The sequence below is a fragment of the Taudactylus pleione genome, unplaced genomic scaffold, assembly GCF_031769625.1.
Source record: "Taudactylus pleione unplaced genomic scaffold, aTauple2 ptg000422l, whole genome shotgun sequence".
In the NCBI taxonomy this organism is placed as follows: domain Eukaryota; kingdom Metazoa; phylum Chordata; class Amphibia; order Anura; family Myobatrachidae; genus Taudactylus; species Taudactylus pleione.
The window spans coordinates 453,125-476,516 of NW_028284824.1; the positions used below are offsets into that span (position 1 = coordinate 453,125).

General features: G+C 46.1%; 2 protein-coding genes across 3 annotated transcripts in view; one reads left to right on the forward strand and one right to left on the reverse strand.

Annotated features, from left to right (window-relative positions):
• Positions 1-12,204, reverse strand: part of G3BP1 (G3BP stress granule assembly factor 1) — a 57,574-nt gene extending 45,370 nt beyond the window's left edge. The window contains exon 1 of one of the 2 annotated variants that reach the window (XM_088447176.1): positions 12,066-12,204. In XM_088447176.1, the coding sequence (XP_088303302.1) occupies positions 12,066-12,145 (80 nt within the window). In that variant the 5' untranslated portion in view covers positions 12,146-12,204. The remainder of the gene's footprint in view (positions 1-12,065) is intronic. The other variant, XM_088447178.1, reaches the window with a different exon arrangement.
• A 36-nt stretch (positions 12,205-12,240) lies between these two features.
• ATOX1 (antioxidant 1 copper chaperone) overlaps positions 12,241-23,392 on the forward strand; it is a 33,445-nt gene continuing 22,293 nt past the window's right edge. Inside the window, exon 1 of the mRNA XM_088447180.1 lies at positions 12,241-12,370. Coding sequence (XP_088303306.1) covers positions 12,365-12,370 — 6 coding nt within the window. The 5' untranslated portion in view covers positions 12,241-12,364. The remainder of the gene's footprint in view (positions 12,371-23,392) is intronic.

Sequence of the window (23,392 nt, forward strand, 5' to 3'; positions counted from 1 at the left end):
TGCTTAACTGATAATGAAATAACGAGGGAATAGCCCACACCTGTCCATGAAATAGCTTTTGAGTTGATAGTCCCATTACTTTTGGCCCCTTAAAAAGTGGGAGGCACATATAGAAACCGTTGTAATTCCTACACCGTTCACCTGATTTGGATGTAATTACCCTCAAATTAAATCTGAAAGTCTACAGTTAAAGCACATCTTGTTTGTTTCATTTCAAAGCCATTGTGGTGGTGAATAGAGGCCAAAATATGAAAATTCTGTCAATGTCCCAATATTTATGCACCTGACTGTATATACATACATACATACACTGGTGTGTTTTTTCTATTATGATATGGAGACCAGTCTTTTCGTACTAATCACCATACTAATATCCTTGATCTGAAGTAATTTATTCCGAGATTTTGCAACTTATCTCCTACTAACACTCTGACCCTAACATCAGATTTATCCTGGATTGTGTTTAAAAGGACTGTTTTTTCTAGTCTTTTTTTATAGATAGAGCCCTAAATCACCATAAAAAAATCCTCTATTTATAATCATTATTTTTACTAAAATAAAGTGAAAAAGGGTGGTTTTCACACCCTTTTCACATTATTTTAGTTTCACCTAAAGTCACTAAAGGGCAATTGTAGTAGAATTTGTAAAATTCTACTCCAACCCCTATTTATCACTTATTTTTAGTAAGCAGATCGCATTTCCCATAATTGTAATGGGAAATGTGATCTGGCCAAAATTACTAAAAATTGTGAAAAAAAAACACGGGGGGAAGCCCTGTGATAATAACGCCACATGGAAGTGGCGTTATTCTGAGTCTCCCCCAGTTACCGGACTCCTGCTCCGCTCCAACAGGCAGAGCCCGGAGCCGGTCCTAGTGATCAGCTGTGTGGTCTAAACAGACCACATGCTGATACACTGCAAAAAATAAATAGGTAAATTATTACATTTTTTTTTTACTATTTATTTGAGTCCAGGGACCGGAGATCGGGGCTCGGGTGATCTCCTCCCTCTGTTCAGCTGATCTCCCATCCTGCACTGGGACCCGGTCATCAGGTGACCGGGTCCCAGTGCATGATGGTATGTCAGCTGACTGGAGCCATGGAGGACATCACCGGAGCCCTATCACCGGAGGTAAGTGCAATTAAGTGAGAGGGTGGGGGGGGGGGTCACGCAGGGGGTGGGTTGTTAGTGGCAGGGGCGGGTCTTAGCGGTGGCCGGTCTGCGCATGCGGGGGCACTAGTCATGTCATTTTTTTGTGGAAATCCCGTGATAGGTGTGCGGAGGGGATTCGCAGGGACAGAGCTTTATCGCAAGCTCTGTCCCTGCAAGGGATTTTTAGTAAATCCCTGTGATATTGGCTGAATTCGCAATGCGAATTCAGTCGGTAATATCACACTACAATCTGCATTCTAAATGCGGATTGTAGTAAATAGTGCCCTTAATCAGGTTGATGTGCATAAGTGGGATATTATGGTGACAGGTTGATATGTATTGACATTGTGCAAAAGTCCTTGGTGTGTTTTATTCTGCATAATTGATTATTTACAGTATGCAGATTTATTGAGCGATTATGAGATTTTCTTAACTCACGCAGCAGCATGTGCTAGACTGCTGCGAGATAAGAGGGAGCGGCACCAGACCCAGGCCCCTCTAGCAAGCCCGGGTAATTAGTACCCGCTCCCCTCTCTCAGCTCCCCTGTCTGTGTCATTATGTGTAAGGGCCACTACTACTGTGGGCAATGTATAAGTGGCACTACTTCTGTGGGCAATGTGTAAGTGGCACTACTCCTGTGGGCAATGTGTATAAGGGCCACTACTGTATGTCGTAATATAAGGGACACTACTATGTGGTGTAATGTGAATCAGGGGCACTATGGACCCGATTCACTATGGAAAGCAACTGCGAATGCAATAGTGATTATGCACGCAGTTCAACTGCGATAGTATGCTAATTCATTGCAATCGCAATGCCACTACTGCACTACATAAGGACGCCCACTTTACCTTACACACATCTAATGTTTAGCAAGACTGCAAAACCATTGGTACCATCGCAGCCTCACGTACACTTGCACAAGCCCTGACCATTGCTAACTTCCACGCACGCTATCAGGCCTCAGGCTGCGTAGGGTATCGCAGTGGCTAATTTATGCATGCTCCTACAATGGCGTTCAAATGCACTGGCACGCCAGCGTTCGGCCGACCACCCCCCCCGTCACCACCCATAAATGGCACTTCCTGTCAATCACTCTGCGATGGGTCTGCGTAGCCGCTGCAATCACAATCCCCATCGCAGTGGCCGCTTTGCACAATTGGCCCTATGTGCAGAGTAATGTGAATAAGATTGTGCTAGTGTGTGGAGTCATTTGAATTGAGAGTACTATTGTGTGGCCATGCCCCTTCCTTGTGAGACCACACCCATTTTTTGTGGCACCCACTGTCCCTTCATAAAAGCTGGGAGGGCGCAAATTTATAGTTTGCAGGGGGTCGCCGAACACCCTAGCACCGGCCCTGATAATGTTCTATCTGAAATGCATTGGATCCTTATGCAGGAACCACACATACAGTATGCATACCGTACCATGAAACATACTTTAAATTGGAAGAAAATACCTGCCATTGGATATACAGTCCCTAGTGACAACTTGAATTCCTGGTAGTGTCATTGATCGCAGCAGGAAGATATAGCAGCGATGGAGGGGGTACCCCATATATGTGCACCCCTGCATCGCATCCATGGGTAACTGAATCGACCTCTTTGGCGGAAAATCCTTTCAACAAGATGAACACTGTGTACTGTTAAGGAATGGCACATTGTGGCCATCCACGTAGACGTGTGAAGGCAAACCTGCCATGTCGGGGATACGGTATGTGGCTGATATGTGGGGAACTGAGCACTACGGCAATGCTTAGAAATTAAATTACAGAAAATGTGCTAACTATATACAAATGGAGACATGTGAAACTGCTTTTTAATGGGTTTACATTTGATTCTGAATGGTTATTTTTAGTACTGTGCATACCTAAGAAATAGCTATAAAGATGTTCTTTTTGGGTAGATTCCAATGTCCCATAATTATATTTCAGCATTAATTGTAATGACTGTTCAACAAAAACACTTAACAGTGGCCACAATCACTAAAGACTGACTACTTATTTAGCTTTTGGTCAGGCCAAAAAGATATTGACATAGTAATTGCAACACTGTTGCAGCATCAATTCTATTTACATCATTGTATTTGACAGGTGTACTTTATACTGAATTGATTCAATGCAAAAGCACAGTTTATACTGCTTGCTTTATACATTAGTACAATTGCAGTGTGATTGAATGTTCGCTCTTTATTACTATTCCGGCAGCTCACCACTTTATGCTTTTTGGTTTTACTCTTGCCAAGTTAGACATCCAGGGCCTGATTAGAGAAGTACGCTAATGGTATTGTAGCTGCGCCTGTGTACGCAGCTGCTATGCAAATATATGCAAATGTCGCAGCCGCTGGGAGATGTATGGAGACACCCACCTGCAGCAAATCCGAGGATCTGCGTAAAAAGACACAACATCGATCGCAGATCATTCAATTGTTGCAGTCCTGAGTAAGTCTATGGTCCTGCAGAATACCCGCGGGAACGGAGAGACCGGAACCATGTTTCCTGCGTAGGGGATCGTAGACGCAGACAGCAACACGCCCTGAAAATGGTCGTGACTACAGTAAAGTACTTTAATGCATACGCAGTTTACCTATAATTGCTCAACTGTGAAAACATCGGTATAACGTACTTCTCTGAACCAGGCCCACTGACCTCAACACTGAGCTCCATTTACAGGCCCACTGACCTCAACACTGAGCTCCATTTACCTTGCACAAGAGCGTTTTAGTACTTCCTTGTTTCTTTTCTCCATTATCCTCAATAGCCCGGACACCTCTATAAGGAAGCAGCTTACTTTTCTACACAAAATAAAAACCACCACCAAGGGCCTTATTCAGATCGGTTCGCAAGGCTGCAATCGCACATGCCCGCTCGCTGCGAAAATATGCTAATGAATGCAATCGCACGGCAACCGCAGCACTATACCAAGACGCCCATCACTATATAAAGCCACCCACTTCCCATGATATGCATCCACAAGTCAGCGAAACATCGGTAACATCAAAAACATACGGACCGTTGTGAATGACCATGATCTGCCGCACAAACTGCTAAACTTCCTGTCACCAACTAGATCTCTGGCTACGTCTACAATCGCAGGGGCTTAATTAAGCATGCCCCTGTAACGGCGGCAAACGCACAGGCACGACTGTGTTCACCCGACCACCCCCTCTCGCCACCCCCAAACGGTCACTTCCCATCAATCACTGTGTAATGGGACGATATGCTTACGGAGGTCGATTCCCGATTGCACCGGTCGGTTGGCACACTGCGATGCCTACGCAGAATGCAACCATCGGTCCGCCACATGCGAACGCAGCCTTGTGAACCAACCTGAATCAGGCCTCAACTGTGCAGGTTCTCCCATGTCCTGCACTATACTTTTGCGCTTAGATGCAAATTGCTTCCTACTGTGAATAAGGACCAAAATGTTGAAAAGATTTATCATTGAATAATTTAGACTTTGTTAATCATAGGAAGTTATCACTAGCAAAACATTCTCATGCAGCATTCAAGGTCAGTGGCAATCATCATTACCGTATTGTCTGTAAAAGGTACTTATCTACATAGATTACTAATAATGGGCCAACATGTATGATATAAAGCCCAGTCATTTAATCTATACTGAATTTGATTACAATGTAATTTTTCCCATTTTGAATACCCGCTCTTAATAGCTGATTAAGAGGCAAGTTTACCGTTAAATATTTGCAGCTTATTTCCCGAAACGTTGGCCCCCGCAGCTAACGCCATCTGAAGATGATGTTAGCCTATGGGCTACACTTCGCATAACTACCCGGCAGAAGGTTCTCTGGAGACCGTCCCTGGCAATGGCGGCCACACATGTGCAGTCAGCGGGACTACGCATACGCAGTTGCCCCAGCAGGACTCCGGGCACATCGCAGGGACGGGCACCTGTGGCTGCCGGATAATACATTCCAGTGCTATGCTCGCATCTTGCAATGCGAGCATAGCATGCAATGGGTGGTAATATCACTCCTAGATCGCATTTCAAATGCGATCATTAATAAATGGGCCCCTATATATAAAGCCCAGATAAAAAGTTTAAATAGTAAGAAAAATCAATGTTTTCATCATAGATGGAAAAACTCCTTAACTTCAGGGCCTGAAGCTGCGTCGGACGTATCCGCAGCCGCGCAATCCTACTTACTTCCTTGTGCTAATGCAGGAATGCTAATGTGCACTGAAATTCCATGCATCTGCATGTAGCAAGGGCACCATGCAGTTAAAGCTCCTGTGATGAGAGGAGAATCCATTGCCCAAAGAAGTCATCTTGAGAGGCAAAGGAATACAATGCATAGAACCTTAGAAAAGGAGTGGACAGAAGACCACGTGGCCACCTTGCAAGGCATAACAGCCAATGCGCCACAGCGAGCTACCCATGAGGGGCCCACAGCGAAGATGCATCAACAGAAAGGCCTTTCTATGTGTAGGACCCTGAGATAGACATACGAAGCCATCTAGCCAATGTCTGTTTAGCGGCCGGCCCTCCTTTCCTGTGAAATTCATACACTACAAATAAGGAGTCTGATTTCCTAAAGAAACTTTAACAGACCAGGAAAATTCGGAGAGGCCGGACCACAGTCAATGAGGCCACCCCCGCCGAGTGGACTGGAGACTGAAATGTAGGTACAATAAGTTCCTGAACAATATGGAACTTAAAAAACCCTTTAGGAAGAAACACTGGGTGACTCACAACCCTGTCTTGGTGAAATATCCAGAAGAGGGAGCCAGATGAGAACACTCGAAATCTCCTGGCAGATGTAAACACCATAAGACAGAGAGTCTAAGCCATAAACCACATAAGGGCCATTTAAACTAGTGGTTCAAATGGAAACCACAGGACGACACGAAGAACCACTGCCAAATCCCAAGGAGCCCGTAGGGTGGGATAAAGAGAGGTAGAATTTAGAAAACACCTGGAAGGAGGGTAGCGTTCCCGCTAGGCTGTTTTAGCAGGGTGCGGCACCCTGCCCTCCAGAAGGAGGGCAAAAAGCACCCTGCCCTCCAGAAGGAGGGCAAAAAGCACCCTGCCCTCACAGGCTGCGGGTGCAGTCTTCACCCGCGGGACGCAGTGTCCCGCGGGTGGAGAAATGTGCGGTGACCCGGTCACCGCCGGAGAATAGACGCCGGGCGCATGCGCCCGGCATCTGTTCTCCCTGTCTGCAGCGCTTGGGGGCTGCCCGGCATGTCCGTAAGTGCCGGGCATGCCCCCAAGTATGATGAAAAAGGGGACGCGTCTTATAGACACGCCCCCTTTTATGGCCACGCCCCCTTTTCACCCGTGCGCACAAAGTTGCCCTCTCTAGCTTCGGCACCCTGCCTGCCGCCGGAGCTAAAGTGAACACTAGGAGGGTATGTATACCCGAGAGTGGAGCAATTCCACATGCGAACCAGACTGACAGTGCAGAGACCCGCACTTACAGGAAGGCCAGGCGGAGGGCGAGGCCCAAGCCAGCCGGAAGGAATGCTAGAACTTCTGGAAGTCCTAAACAGCTGAGGATCGTAACTGCAGGTACGATACCATAAGAATTAGGTATGCCACATTCTGGGTAGAGCCCAGCAAAAGCTGGCCTACATGCTCTAAACATCCCACTGAAGGCAGAGCTAGCGAAGCCTTAGGACCACAGTAGGGACGCAGTCAAAGACAAATGATCCAGGTCCAGGGAAAGGCAGAGACCCGTAGACAACAGGTCCGGATATTGAAGCAGCAGGAACGGAGTGTCGATGGGGAGACTCCGAAAATCTAATTACCAGTGACATCTGGGGCACTGTGGAACCACCAGCAGGAAAGTACCTCCGTCTTGATTGAAACTTCTGAAGACCTCGAGAAAGAAGGGAGACCGGAGGAAACAGGTACACAAAGTGGAAAGTCCCCTTTCCGGACAATGCGTCACTGAATGTTGTTTCAGTACCTCTAGTTCTGGACCCTAACACCGGCAGTGTGCGAAAGAGTCAGAAGGCCATGAGGACCACCTCTGGGAGGCCCCCTCTGGTCACTAGGAGTTGAAACCTCTCTTTTAGGAGGAGACCAGTCCCCTGGGATGCACGTCGTGACAGTTGAGGGAGTCCACTTACCAATGAGAAGTCCTGGAATGAACACTGCAGAGAAGGCCAGGAGTAGAACCGTGGACTATGTCAGAATGTGTGACATTCCTGTCACTGCTGCCCAACTACGAGTGTCTACTAGATGTAACCCTCCATTGTGACGTTATCGGACTTAACCTTTACAGGTTTACCGTGAAGTATGTGTTCGGCCAGAACAAGGGCCTAAGACAGCTTAACATTCCAATAAATTCATTGGCAGGGCAGAATCGCTAGACGTCCAACTGCCCCGAAAGGAGTGCGGACCGGTAACTGCGCCCCAGAGACTGGCGTCCGTTGTAAGGATTACCCTAGATGAGATGGCATAGCCACCCAGACAGAGACAGACACAACTCCAGAGAGAGCATCATCGTCTGAACCGTGATCCGATGGAGAAACCCGTTCCAAACGGAGAGGATTAGTTTGTGCAAAGGCCTGGTATGGAACTGAGCATATTCCACCCTTCTGAAGATAGACATCCTGGATTCCAGAACCCGCATTACATAATGTAATTGCGGAGACATCCGCGCACTCATAGATGAAGAGTGGAGATTTCGTCTGACGTCAGAAGGATTCTCCAATTCTGAGAATCAAGCAGCGCTCCTAGATGAATCACACCCTGTGAGGGATTCAGAGAGGACTTTTTCCCAGTTGATTAACCAATTGTGCTTGTGTGGAAAGTAATGGTCAACTTGAAATGGCTTCAAAGTACTTTGGTGATCCTGCTAAGAGCAGGAGACCATTCAGATACTGGAGCAATCGGATACACTGAACAGGTGGGCTGTCATAAAATCCATAAATATGGTAAACCCCGGTGGGGCTGTGGACAGTCCAAAGGGCAGAGCCCGAAAATTGTAAGTTAGCTCAGCAAACCTGAGCTAACGCTGAAGAGAGGACTCTACAGGTACCCGTAGGTACGTGTCCTAAATATGCAGTGATACCATAAAGGTTCCAAATCTCGGATGATGGAGCGTAGGGGTTTCCTCCTGAGCCCAGGCACCTTTAGGAACTGGTTCAGGGATTTGAGACAGAGGATAGGCCAATGAGGACCATTCAGTCACTGCACCAGAAAGAAAGTAGAATAACCAGTCCCTCGCTGAGATAGTGGAGCTGGCATAAAGAGCTCTGCTTCCCGCAAGGACTGTATAGCTTTCTGGATTTGTAAGGCACCCTGTTCGGGTCCGAAGAAGGGCCTGTGTAACAAAACATGTGAGGAGGCCGTCCGAGCAATGAGAGGTCGTACCCGTGAGAGACTACTACTCCTACCAAAGCATCCGTGGTGACTTGACACCAGCACTGGGCGAACTAAAAAGAGTCGGTATCTCACTATGGAATCCCCCAGATGAAGGCCTGTCCCATCAGGCTGAAGGTTTATCCTTAGGTTAAGAAGCAGGGCATCTGGATGTAGAGGTCTGGTCGGTACCAGGTATGGTGGCCCTTGTGGAAGCCGGCAGCCTAGGTAAAAAACATGCCTTTAGGCTGACTCTGAGGACAAAAATACTGAACAGATTTAGTCCGAGGCCTTGTATAGCTGAAGGCGGAAATTTTGCCGTTAGTGATACTGCCAATGTTACTACAATCTTGTCAAGGTCAGGACCAAACAAGATCTTCCCAATATATGGTATCAACAGCTCTGCTTTCCAAAAGCGCAGCCATAGGGTATGGCGGAGGATACAGTTGCAGCCGAAACCTTGAAGGTTAGGAGACTGGCATCCAACGTAATTACTCCCACATATGAAAACTGCATATTTTATGTAAGCGACAAAAGACATTTGATCCCTAGAAGTGTTGGAGGGAAAAAGCTTTACAAATGCATCAGCCCAGTATATAATAGCATTAGCCAACCAGGCCATAGCCATGGTAGGATGGGCAACAGCCCCTGAAAGAGAGTACATTGATTTCAGGCCAAGGTACCACCTACGGATCCGTAGAAACCATCCGGCCAGGAATGGGAGACGTAGTAACGCTCATAATCAAACGAGTAACATGAAAATCCACCTCAGGAGGTGATTTCCATTACTTGTGATGACCCTCAGGGAATGGGAAACATGAGGCCAAACGATTTCGTGATACCTCTTATCTGGCGATAGCCAGACTCCCGCCATGAGATCCACCCGCTGATTAGAGACGGGGAACACAGCCGAAGACACGTTAATGCTTAAACTGAGTGTGTTTGATTTAAGTGCAGGTTCGACATTCTTTCTAATTAGGATGGACCTGACTGGCAGCACCAAAGCAGGGAGAACAACAATACATGAATTAGGCTCCCCCTCGTGTGAAAGGGAAAGAGCCCGATACATCATCCAGTTAACCATATATTAGACGGCAGAGGAAACTGGGAAGTAACCACAGGGCGTTTCTTACGCCATTACGTAGAAACGACATCCACCCAGAGCGGTAATCCCTGCAAGGGGAATGACAGACAGTTGTGGTACCAGAGGGAATTTCATGTACTGTGAAAAACCCCGGTAGGGAGCAATAGTCTGTGTCACAGGAGTAAACCGTAATAAACTGCGAGATACCCTGAAGCGAAAAAGGCAGTATGTTGAAGTAACCCCAAGGGAGTTACAACAATGGTGGCCGCCTGGCGATCTGCAATGGAGGCCAGGATCCTGAGAAACAAACCGTCCAAGGAGGTCGTGTAAGGGGCCCGGCACCAGATGGCGCCGCATACATAACCCTTTCTGAGTGAAATCCTCCGCACTACTACCTGCAGCCCAGGACTTGCAGGATAGCAAAAATGGGTGCAGTATCGTGCTCTCTCTCCTGGTCAGACCTTTCTGACTAACCATCTTCACGCAAATATTAAGCAGCACTATACTGGTCCTGACTGACGCTAAGATTAGCTGCAGGGACCCATTGTCAGCGTATGCAACACACAGAACCACCCTAAGTACACCTGTATTAGGGCAGATTGTAAAGAAAAGGGATAGATATACACTGACAGGTGAGAGAAAAAGCACAGTCAGCACTAGCATAAGTCACATACAATGCAGAAATATATAAACATTACATATAATATACTGCAAATGACACTACAATCAACTGCCCAGATTCAGTGTCTGAAGGCTATAGCGCTGTGTACACATACCCAAATGGTGAGGTACGCAGGGGGACTGGACCAACTGCTGTCCTAGGAGTTCTTTTGCACCATAGCAGTAAAATGGCCGCCTGGAGACCTCAGAAGAAGCGTGGCCTGCGGAGGAAGCAGCTCAGCGACGCCAGACTATACTACTGAAAGGCGCACTGAGCTGAGGGGAGGAGCCGCTACAACAGGGAAGGCTGCCTCCCCTTGCCGGCTATTAACTCTCGGGACGCCGGCTCCCTTCGCCGATCTTGAAGTCCATGGTGGTCTAGTGGACACGCGGGGTATGGGGGAGGCCCGCCGCTACTGCCAGCGCCTCAGTTCTGTCCCCAGAGACCGGAGGCATCGGACTGCATTGTAAATGCGCGGATCACCGCAACCTTACCTGCTCCCCGTCGATCCGGCAGCAGTCCTGGGCGCCCGCAGAGTCCGGCTAGTACAGACTCTGGGGTCCCGCCGAGATCCCCAGATCTGTACTGGCGTCTAAGCGCCGGCGGGGTGACGGAGCGGCAGCTTGGTCGTCCTATGGACAGTCCGACGCTGCCGCTCTGAAGAGTCAAAAGTCAATTAGAAAACCTTTAAAACAAAATAAAGCTATGGGGCTGCTAATCAGCCCCCCTGCGATAACGGTGACCCGACTCAGGCCAGGCACCAACTTAAAACTGAGGTGCCTCTGGCTTGGGGGCGGGGTTATAGGGAGAGCGGACCCAGCGCATCCTAGGAGCTAAAAGCTTTAACTGTGTGGTGCCCGAATTTGGTTCCCACCCTATACCTCAAAGTCAACCCTGTGGACCCCCTATGGACTCTGAAGAAGAAAGAAGAGTTCCGTGCGCTAGCATGGTCACCGCCTACTGACGCCTATTTCAGACAGATCAATCCGTATGCACTAGTGAACTCCGTCCACGTGTCTATACCTGGTCCGGCGAATGCGCAGAGGCGATTCTTTCATTGGCGCATGCACAGTATGCTGAAATCTGCAAGATCCTTGTACACTGCAACTTGCCTGCGGCTCAGAATCAGGTCCCCAGTTACTTTCCTGTTTAGGGTGTGGGTTACTCACTGGTGTTTAGGGAAAAGTGGTTCTAGAGTATTAGAAAAAGTTGTTAACAGGGGCTTGCAAAGGTCACTTTTAGATCCAAAAACGCCTTGCCACCAGTAAACAATAAAACTTTCAGCCTTTGTTAAGCTGGCCACACATCTAAAGATTATCTGTCCAACCAGCCAGTTGATTGGTTGGAATGAAAATCTGGTAAGGAATACAATCAGCAATTTGCTCCCAAACGCTGGATAATGGACCAAAACTGTTGTTTGAACAAATAGTTTAGATCAAACTTTTAACAAACTTGTCTGACGACCATTTTCATCTGTTTTCTGGCATTTAGGAGCAAATTGCTGATAATCAGTTACTCCCATACTTTACCAGATTTTCATTCCAACCAATCAACAAGTTGGCTGGTTGGATGTAAGTTGGTCTTGTGTGTGGCCAGCTTTAATGTATTTATCCCATACAGAAATACAGCAACAATGCCAAGAGTTTTGCTTTAAACTCTGCAAGTTCCAACAAGTTGGTAAACAGGAAGAAGACAACAGCCAGGACTGAACTTATCACTGAGTTACAGATCACGCAGGGCCCTGCCACTTACATAGCAGCTACTTGCATACACCAAGTATCTAGCAACCTTTATTCCACCTAGTCTAGGACGAGAGAGGAGCAGTGTGTACATACTTTGTGTTGGGGTCTCCCATGATGATAACTGTGTTCTCCTCACTTTGACCATGCAAACCAGAAGATGGCAGCAGCATCATGTCCTATGTGTTTTCCAGGAGAGAGAAAGAGAGCACTTCTCCCCAGCAGCGCTGGACTACAGCGGTATGCTCCTCCTATGTATCATAAGACAGGAAGCAGGGCTGGGCCTGTGCACTGTTTCCCTTCCAGCAGCAGCAGCAGCAGCAGCAGAGAGAGCGCTGAGCTGTCATACCATATACATCCTGTGATCACCGCTGACTGCGTATTTGCTGCTGAACATGCCGGTAAGTGAGTCTCTATACTGGGCGCCTGTAGGCTGTCCCGATTCTTACCCAGATATCAGGCTGTCTGTTTTTAGTAGTACAGAACTGAATGAGGCTGTGTAGTACTACAGGATCAGTCTTTTTACATATATTGTTTGTGCATTATGTTCAACAGCCCTCATACTGCAGAAATTCGAATAAATGATTGTAGATGTTTACATTTCGAACACTTATATTCCTGTTTCTTGTCTGTTGTTGTTGTTAATAATAATAATATCTGTCCCCAGTCTATACTTCTGCTTGTTGGGATGTTTGGTATATAAATATTATTATTAAATATTATTATTAGTATTATTATTATTAAATAATTGCAACACTGTGAACTGTGTGGGCACTGGATAATATAAATCTGTCCACAGTTTTGAAATAATGTACAACTGGAAAATACCTGCAGGTGTATTCTTAAAAAAAAAAAAACACATCTGTATGTGCACTCCCCCCCCCCCCCCCCCCCCCCCTTACATTTGGATCCTTAGGTTTGTATTATACCATGTCTGACTTGACATATGACAAGCTTTAGTGTTCGTGACACAATTGCCACTTTAAGAAAAATGGGGGTGAAATCTGGGCGCTACACTGATTCCAATAGATGGGAAGAGATATATAGGCAAATAGTATTGGGAGCAGAAATCAGAGTTATTGCAAAGCTGCCAGACTGTACAGGACAGTTACACGTCACTGTAAGTAGTACAATGGAGGAGAAAGACGTACAACTACACTGCGTCATCTTTTTCCTCCACAATTGCTACCTCTTATTTATATCGCACGGTGGCTGTGCTGATAAGTATCACTTCTTTTCAGTAAAGTTTTGTACATTTTGTGCACCAAGGCACATTAAAATTAGGGATGTGCAGGCTCGGATAGGTTCGAATTTGCACGCCGAGTTCAGATCTTTCCCTCCAAAAAACGGCACTCAGAAAGAGGCAAAACGTCATCTTGCATGGACAAAAGTCCAGGAATGATGATGTTGTCCATGTAAGATGACGTTTTGCCTCTTTCTGAGTCCCGTTTTTTGGAGGGAAAGATCCGAACTCGGCATTCAAATTCGAACCTATCCGAGCCTGCACATCCCTAATTAAAATGCTAATTCCTAAACACCCTGCTTTATAGGTATGGGTGCTATCGAGCACCTTACTTCCATATACATTTGCAATACAATTTTATAAATGCCCCTCATAATCTATGATTGTAATAGCTTGCATGAAGAGTTTATTAACAATCCACAAAAAACCTTGGATGTTATGAACGTCGATAACTTAGCCCAAGTTATTGCAGCAGGAAGAGAAGTGTAACAGGTGACACTTATGTGGTCAGTTCAATAGTGCGTGATGTTGGGTCATGAATGGTGATATGCTGATGTACACATTACTGTATATTACGGTTGCCCAAGATCATAGATTTTCCTGCAAACCTCTATGGGGCAAAATATGAAATTGTTGGTGGTTGCAGTGTGCCTCTCTCTTAGTGTCATCAAGCTGGAAAGGATTCAGGTTAGCAGTATATATATATATATATATATATATATATATGCCTACTTCTGTGGTGATGTGCAGGTCTCAGAAGCTGATATACTCTCTGAGCAGCCCGGGCAAGCTTCCAGGAATTTGGGAGTCTCCTGATTATTCGGAGAGAGTAGGCATGTATATGCAGGTTGTATCCTTCAAGGATATATGCACATTCCAACAGCTGGGGGTCGAGCCTTCAGTTTTGGGGCTCCAACCTTATGGAACTCACTTCCCCGCACAGTTCGAGAGGCCTCCACTCTAGAATCCTTCAAAAATAGACTCAAGACTTACCTCTTCACCCAAGCATTTCACTATTGTCCCTTGTTTAAGCTTGTTTTGAGTTTTGTACTGTAAAGGCAAATGTAAAGCACTTTGAGTCCTTTAGGAGAAAAGCACTATATAAATAAAATGTATTATTATTATTATTATTATTATTATTATTAATAATAAATAAAATGGAGTAAAGTGTAATTGTGGTAAGAAGCTGTGCTAACCATCTTTCTCTTTCATCCACTAGGGGACACTGGAGTTGCTTACGCTGGGGTATAGAGGCGTGGATAGCTGTAGCTTGCACATTAAATAATGAAGTGTGAAGCTCCTCCCCCTATATTCCCCACCAGCATAGTTGCCAGTTCGCTTATAACAAGCGGAATTGGGCTTGTTATTTTTGCTTGTTGCTTGTTTTTTTAAGGTTGCTAGTTTTTGAGCTTGTTTTTGTTGTGTGCATTGCCAAGGTACCCCTGGAGGTAAGTAAATGTGTGTGTGTGAGGAAGGGAGGGGGGAAGGTTGTGTCTTGGGAATAGAGGGCAGTAGTCAGTGGACAGGGTGAAGTTGGAGGGGGCAAGCATGAAGGAGAGGTAAACTAGATGATAGAAATGAGGCAGGTACATGGGGGTGAGTTTAAATTACTGAGTTAAAAATAGGGGGTAATGGAATTAGACAGGTGACAGGAATGAAGGAGATAAAGAAGAGGGGTGAGAGAAATGCAGAGAAAAAGAGTCGGGTAAAGGTGGGTACACACTAGAGGATTTGTCGCCTGATCCTGCTGATTGAGCTGACATATTGGCCAGTGTGTAACCACTATGCATGACCCTGCACACTCCTGCGGGTTGTCCATCGGGGTTGTTCCATCTGCCTGCATGTAGGGCCGATGGAATGACCCAGATGCCTATGACGGCATAGTGGATGGAGCCGGTGCCCGACATATCAGACGTTTGGTCACCACATGGTGCTGTATGTATTGAACACCCGATATATATTGCGTGGTCGGGTGTTGCATCGCTGGACACACACATCGGCAATTGTGTACCCAGCTGAAGACTGACAAGGGAATGAGGTATGAAAAGAGGGAGGAGGTAGAAATATGGAGGCTGGTGTAGAGGGAGAAAAGCAATATAGGCAGATAAGGCTGTGCATACACTACAATATTTAGGTTACAGAAGAGGGGGAATAAGGGAAGTTAGTCAGGTAGAGAGTGAGGACAAAGAAACACTTCATTTCAGAGTTGGCAACACTGCCCACCAGCCCTCAGTTTAGAAAATGTGCCCTAGGAGCTGGTCACTACAGGCTGTGCTCCAGCAATACATTTTATTTTTTATTTTAATAGGTTAATTTTTTTACTACATCTTTTACACTTATTAGGTACCCTTCGCCACCTCTTAAAGGTGGGGTCCGGGTAACTGGCGCCCTGTTCTTAGTAGAGCAGGTAGGAGTGCACAGTGCTTATCCTAAAAGCAACTGACACCTCCTTCTCGCCACAGCACTTTCTACACAGTGACAAGGTCACAAGAAGAAGAAGAAGTGCTGGGCTGAACGAGAGAAGAAACCTCTGAGGGAGTGCAGTGAGTATACTCAGCTGCGCATCCCCCGTCTTCGTCTCCCACCGTGCTTCCCGATGCTGGCTTAGAGCAGCGCTACTCTCTATGGGTCTTCCCTCTCACCACTAGTTAGAACATCGCGGGCTGTAGAGGGACTGACAGGTGCTGCAGCCGGTGTGACACAGGCTCCCCGCTAGCAGCGGCAAGCGGGAGAGGCAGTCAGAGGGGGCAGTTAATATATGGGCAGCGTTAAGCAGCCATATTGCATGGATCAGAAGGAGGAAGGGGGTGGAGTCTAATGAACAGGCTCTCTCTCTATATGCGGCAAGCGGTTGTTACAACAACGTGGCTGCTGTTTTTAAATACACCACATGCATCTCTCCTCATTACAGGAGAGTGTAGAAGCCACACAGTGTGGGCAGAATGATTGATTCTCCTGGCATACATCCCTTCTACAGGATCATTTCCAAAAGGGGCTGTGACTGGGGTGTACAAAGTGCAGGGAATCTGAATTATTGGGAGGGAGTGGTGTGAGCCTCCGCCTCTGTTTCCCACTGGCCATTTGTCTCTGTATTCTGTCCCTGTTTAAGCATAGAATTTGATTCTGTGTGAGTGGCTGTGTATGTATTCCAATGACAGGACTAAGGGCCTGATTCAGACTTGGGAATAGAGGTCGATGTTTTGGTCCTGCGCACGCGTAGCGGCCGCACTGTGTGTGCACAAGCCCCAGAGCGAGAGAGAAACTCTCTTGCTCCGGAACTCACTATAAGAGGGGCGGCTGTCGATGGTGATCGACAGCTCGGCCCGTTTTGTAGGCGGGGTGGCTACACAAACGAAGGCGTTCCTTACGGAACTCTTGCCATTTTGTGGGTGGCTGCACTGACATCAGCAGTGATGTCAGTGGGGAGATTCCTGCTCGATCAGAGCAGGAAGCTCCCTGGGGCTTGCAGCTGCCGAGACCCAACCTTAGGGTCTCGTCGCAAGCACCGATGGTCGCGATGGTCTTGAATATCGCGACCATCACCCTGGTCGGTCGCTAAGCTGTGGGTGGATTCCCACAGCTTAGCTAGCGACCAGGAGGCCACACTAAAAAAAAGAAGCGACCGCCCTCATTCAGAGAGATCGATCGCTTCTTGCGACCGACTCTGAATGAGGGCCAGAGTGAGATATCTCTCTCAACTGATCAAAGCAAGCTGCTTTCCGCGCGGTTTACGAATAGATATCGAGGTTTCTCCTCCACATCTGCTCTTCTCTACGAGTCTGCCGGTGTCCACGGACAAGGCCAGGGTTCTGCAGGAAGCAATTCAGTCTCTGGAAACTAGCACTGCCTATTCTTGCAGTTACGTTGCAGGCAGACCCCCATTAAACCTAAGGTCTTCTAACCAGTATCTGAAGCTGTATCGTTTCACTATGGAGTCGCTTCAGTCTGTCATTGCGAGCATGAAACCGGTAGAGTTCCTCATTTCTCTGTATATAAACGATGCACATCTCCATGTTCCAAATTGGGAACCGCATCAGGCTTTACTGCATTTTGCGATTTTGCAAACTAAATATCTGTTTTGGGCGTTGCCATTTGGGTTATCCTCGGCTCCCGGTGTCTGTCATGAATTATGTCTGTCATAACGACCAGTTAATCAAGGCTCCACCGGAATCTCTTCTCTTGGACCATGCCTCACTGACATAATCAATTAAGAAAAAAAAAAAATCCAATCTGAGTCCATCCCAGAGATTCCAGTTCTGGGGATAATCCTAGAGATGCCATTACAGAGGATTTTCCTTCCGGAAGACAAGGCCCGGGATATCTGGTTGCTCTTTCAGCTAGTCCTCAGACCAAAGAGGGTGTCCTTTCTTCTTGGTCTTCGTCTCTTGGGGAAGATGGTAGCTGCTTTCAAGGCACTACAATTCGGACGATTCCACTCCAGAGTTTTCCAACTGGCCCTGCTAACACAGGGGTCAGGGTCTCACCTGCATCTAAATCAACTGATCCATTGGGCCCCGGCAACCATCTCCTCTGGGAGATACAAGGCAACAACCTCTTGGTGGGTCGAAGATTCAGAGTGTGGGATTGGATAATAGTGACGACGCCAGCCTCTGAGTAGGGGGCACTGTTGTCCTCGTCTATCACTTTCAGGGAAGGTGCTCCCTACAGAAAAGACGGTGACCCATAAATGTGTTGGAACATGCAGTATTAATCCCGGTAGTGGGCACTGGGAAGCAGATTACTTAAATCGCCAGGATAACCATCCCAGGGAATGGAAGCTTAACCCACACGTTCTTCACGCACTGGGGTCGTCAGGCGGACCTCATGGCGTCTCGATTAAACATCAGCGACCAAGATATGTGTCAAGAACTCTGGATCCGCTGGCAGAGGCTGTCAACCCCCTAGCAGTTCCATGGACCTACAACATGGTTTACCTGTTTCCTCCAATTCCACTAATTCCTCATCTACTAAAACGAATAAAACACGAGTCGGCCTTAGTCATTCTCGTGGCACCGAAGTGGCCTCAGAGGAGTTGGTTCTTCGGTCCTTCTTGGCAGTCGATCCGGACCACTTCCTCTTCATCCGGAACCTTCTGCAGCAGGGTCCTTTAGTCCACCTTAACTTAGAGAAACTGCGTGTAACGGGGTGGTTCTTGAATCCGATATCTTTAGACAAAAGGGCATCCCAGACTCTGTTATTCCCACCATGCTTTGCGCCAGGAAACATGTTTCAGCTGCACATTATCATCGCATCGGGCGCTCTTCTATCATTGGGTGTTACAGTCTGGGCCTTCCGTCAAGGAAGTTTCGTTATCTCGTTTTACTTCTCTCCAAACGGGATTAGATTCTGGTCTTCGCCTAGGATCATTAAGAGAGCAGATTTCTGTTCTATTTTCTTTCAACGCAGGATTGGCCCTCCTACCAGCAACGCAGACATTATTCAGGGGGTGTTGCGGGTGCAGCCACCTTTTGTACCACCTATGGCTCTCTGAGACTTCTACTTGGTACTTTTGTTTCTTCAGTTTTCCTTGTGAGAACCTCTTTAGAGGTTGATATTAACTATTTGTCTTGGAAGACTGTCCTCCTCTGGGCTTTGGCTACGGCTCGTAGGGGTTCGGAAGGTGGGGCTCTGTCTTCTAAGCCTTGTGTTTCATGATGATAGGGCGGAGCTCAGGACGCAAGTTACTTTCCTTCCTACGGTTATGTTTGCTTTCCACATAGATCAGCCTATTGTGGTACCTTCTTTGGTAGGGTGTTTCTTGTACCCTGCATGGGATTCGAGCTCTCCGCCTCTATGTTGCTTGGAGGGCATCCTTACACTAGTCTGTGTGGTTTTATTTATTTTTTTGTCCTCTATGAGGCTGTACGGAAGATTTGGCCAGCGTCCAGACAGGGTTGGCATGTTGGTTTAGACTGATCATCTCAACTATGATTGTCAGTCTCCTATGTCCTTGTCTGTTCATTCCTCACGTTGTGTGGGTACGTCAAGGACGGCTTGTAGGGGTGCCTCGACTTTACTATTGTGCCGTGCGACCACTTGGTCATTGGTGCTCACTTCTGTGAATTATAGATTTGATACATTTGCGGGTTCAGCATCATGCTTTGCCCGCCTTGTTCTGCAGGTTCCTCAGAGCGCTCCCGCCCAAGGGGAAAACTTTGGGACGTCCCCAGCATAAGCAACTCCAGTGTCTCCTAGTGGATGAAAGAGAAAATGGGATTTTGGTACTTACCGGTAAATCCTTTTCTCTGATTCCACAGGGGACACTGGACGCAAACCTCAGCGCTCTTTGCCTGCCTGTTCAGTTTGATCCATATGTTGTATGGTTTTGTTGTTGTGTGATATTTTCTGGTTGGGAATAAAGGGGGAGGAGCTTCACACTTATTTAAATTGCCAGCTCCAGCTATCCATGCCTCTATACCTCAGCGTAAGCAACTCCAGTGTCCCCTGTGGAATCCGAGAAAAGGATTTACCGGTAAGTACCAAAAATCCCATTATTTAAGTTTTGCAAACCACACGCAGTTGTCATAGTAAAGAAAAAAACTGCAGTGGACAATACGTCTGCTTTTTAGCCAAAGAATCCACAAAAGCAAGATGTTTTAACATACTGTAGGCAATGTGCAATTAAAATATGTTGAACTTTACTATTTCTAGTACCTTAACCACTTAAATAACAATTAAGTGCTTACGGTAATTGTTCTGGGCATGAAGTAAATAGCACTAAATCGGAGGCTTTGGCATTTAACCTCTCTCCCCCAATACAGATGCTTCTAGAGATCAGTTTTGAACACACCTAGTGAGCTAAATCCATTAAATATTTAGGGATTACCATTACTAAAATGTACGAGCACCTATATCAGGCTAATTATACCCCTTTACTTCAATCTATCAAAATGGATGTATCCAGATGGGCTCCACTGTGCATTTCGTGGACAGGTCGTGTTAACACAGTTAAGATGAATATTCTTCCCAGGTTATTATACCTATTCCAAACAATCCCAATTGTGGTACCGTCCTCTTATCTACGCGAGGTACAATCAGTTTGTGGCTTCTTTGTGTGGTCTGGTAAAAAAAAAAAAAAAAAAAACGAGACATCGTAGAGCCTGCTTGGCCAAGTCAGTGATTAATGGTTGTCTGGGGCTTCCCATTTTTGATAGATATTTTGCTGCAACACAATTGAGTCATATCACATCATGGCATTCAGAGGAGGGGAGTAGGAAATGGGTATTACTCGAAAATGATTTGGTGGGCACCCACTTGGCGAGTTTCCTTCCATGGCTGCCCCCTAATAAGAGACCAGCCTCGGTTCGAGAAGTTCCCTGCATAAGAGCAGTCCTGCAAGTATGGGACAAATTAAATAAACACTTAAAAGTGGCGCCATACCCATCCTCACTGGCCCCTTTATGGCGTCATCCTCCTTTACCACTGGGGTGCATGCACTCTTATATGCATCCTTGGATATCATCCGGGATAACTAGATTCCTGCATATTCAGGGTGATTTTCCCCCCAAAACTTTGCAGATTTGTGCAACAAATATGGTCTGTCCTATAACCTTCAATTTGCATATTTGTAGTTTTATTCGCTCACTCAGTAAACCCCACAAATTACGACAACCTACTGCATTTGAGCGTAGATGCATTTAAAACCCTGGTTGCAAGGGATCCATATCAATTTTGTACTCGTTGTTAACCCTCTCATCCCCTGAATTTAGGGAACCCTTTGAGCAGACCTGGGAACAAGACCTGGGGATTAGTTTGGAGGACGCTGATTGGGCAGACATCAGGCAGTGGGTGGCTAAGACCTCCATTAATACCAATGTTAAAGAAAATTCCTTCAAAGTTTACTCTCGCTGGTACATGGTTTCTGCAAAACTGCATCAAATTTTCCCAGGGTCTTCAGATCTATGTTGGAGGCAATGCTGCCAAATTGGTTCCCATTTGCATGTGTGGTGGGACTGGCCCCTGGGATGAAATCAAATCTTTAGTGTCCAGGGTGCTCGGTGTTTCCCCCCCTAAAGACCCTCTAAATATGCTTCTCTGTAAACCCGCTAGCTCCCTCTCTAAACTTTAAAACAAACTATGTGGCCATATTTATAATGCGGCCAAACTGTTGATTGCTACAAACTGGAAGCAAATGGAGGCTTCGGCAATGACCGTGTTATTGAATAAAATATGGTATTTATCCTCCATGGAATATATCAATGCGCTCCTCCATGATACTGTGATAAAGTTCCATGCACAGACGGTTAGCATTACTACCTCACAGCACTGAGGTTGGTGGTTCGATTCCCACTACGGCCCTAACTGTGTGGAGTTTGTATATTCTCCCCGTGCTTGCGTGTTTTCTCCAGTTTCCTCCCACACTCCAAAAATATACTGGTAGGTTATTTGGCACCCAACAAAAATAACCCTAGTGTGTATGTGTGTGAGCATGCAGTAGGGAATCTAGAGTGTAAGCTCCACTCGGGCAGGGACTGATGTGAATGGCCAAATATTCTCTGTAAAGCGCTGCAGAATATGTGTGCGCTATATAAATAACTGGTAATAAATAAAAAAATGCAACCTGGGACCCTACAATCCATAGACAGTTGCCCGATATGGAATGAAACTTTTTTTTTTTTTTCTCCCCTTTTCTTTAAAAACTATAAATTAATAGTTGTGTATTCGCAGTGATGTCTGTTATATTTTGGATATAATATTTGGTTTGTAATTACGCATACATAATAGGTGTGAGTTAACGATTCCGGCAGTGATGTCGTCGGTCACAGACTGCTATATCGTTGGCTGGGGAGTCAGAAGAAATACGTTTTGCACATGAATACAGTGGATCTCTTCTTTAAAAGCCGCGGGATTGCATGGTCGCATGAGATGTGACCGTGTTGGCAAAAGCCCAACTAGCTGCAATTGCATACCATGTGACTATGCCAGTTAAGTGTTTAAATGACCTACTAACACTTTCGCTTTCATGCAATTCACCTCAGAAATAGCTTCTGTAGTGCTATTGCAGTGGTTCCCAAACTGTGTGCCATGGCACCCTGGGGTGCCTCGGGACATTTGCAGGGGTGCCTCAGGTTGGTGGTCCAGCAGCAAATTATTTATGGTCAATGTAATGTAAATATGTGGACAAACAGAAGCGCAAAGCTGTCCAGCACAACTTACTTCACTTTACAACTTTACTAAAAAAAAAATAATTTCTAAATAACAAATTTTTAGGCTTAGGGGTACCGTGAAAACAATGCTGATACTCTAGGGTGCTGTGATTCCAAAAAGTTTGGGAACCACTGTGCTATTGTACTACACACAGTGCTTGATGGTGGATGTAGCTTTCTACCAAAGTAAGCCACAGAGAGCTGCGATGTCAGAGCAGGCTGCTCTCCACCCAGCAGAAGTTTATTTTCTGTATAGCCAGAATACTGGGATCCACACAAACTCCTACAAAAGGTTATTTATGGGATGTCAATAATAGGAAAAAAACTAATTTACTGAACAAAGATTAACTTTATGGCATATGCTATTCAAATATGGAATTACTCTTTAAATATTTACAATCGTTTCTTCAGTAACCTTTCTTTGTAGTGTCCTGATGTACCATATATGCTGTTTTCCTATATCTATAGTTTTAAAGAAAATAATAAATATGAATGGAGTAGAAAATGTTATTTCTTTGGTGGAACTATAGAATTTTGTCCTGATTTCCCGCACCTCAGCCCTAGCGATATGTGGCTTGTAGTCTTAAGAAAAGTCTCATAATAGCAGAGAAACAGCAATAAACTGTGTATATCATTTATCTGAATGGCGGCTCTGCCCATAAGCTGCTGCATCCATCCCAACCAGTTCGCACATTTTTCCGATTGATTTCCTTTGTAAAGGGGCCTATCTATTAGCAGATAAATTTGAACGATTAATGATTTATCGTTCAATTTATCTGCTAATGGATAGGCTCTGAACGATGAAAATGCGCACTCCTGCGGCCGACAAATTTTGCCTCTTGTCTCTCCAACATGTTGATCAATTATCGCTGACAGATATAAGAGATATCGGTCGCGGGAAACGACGAACAATATTTTGAATGAAAATGAATAGAAACATTAAAAAATAATCCACTCCCTGAATGATGTCATGCAATATCGTTCATCGTTCGTCGTTGTACATGTACATGACAGATATCTGTCACCGCAGCCCC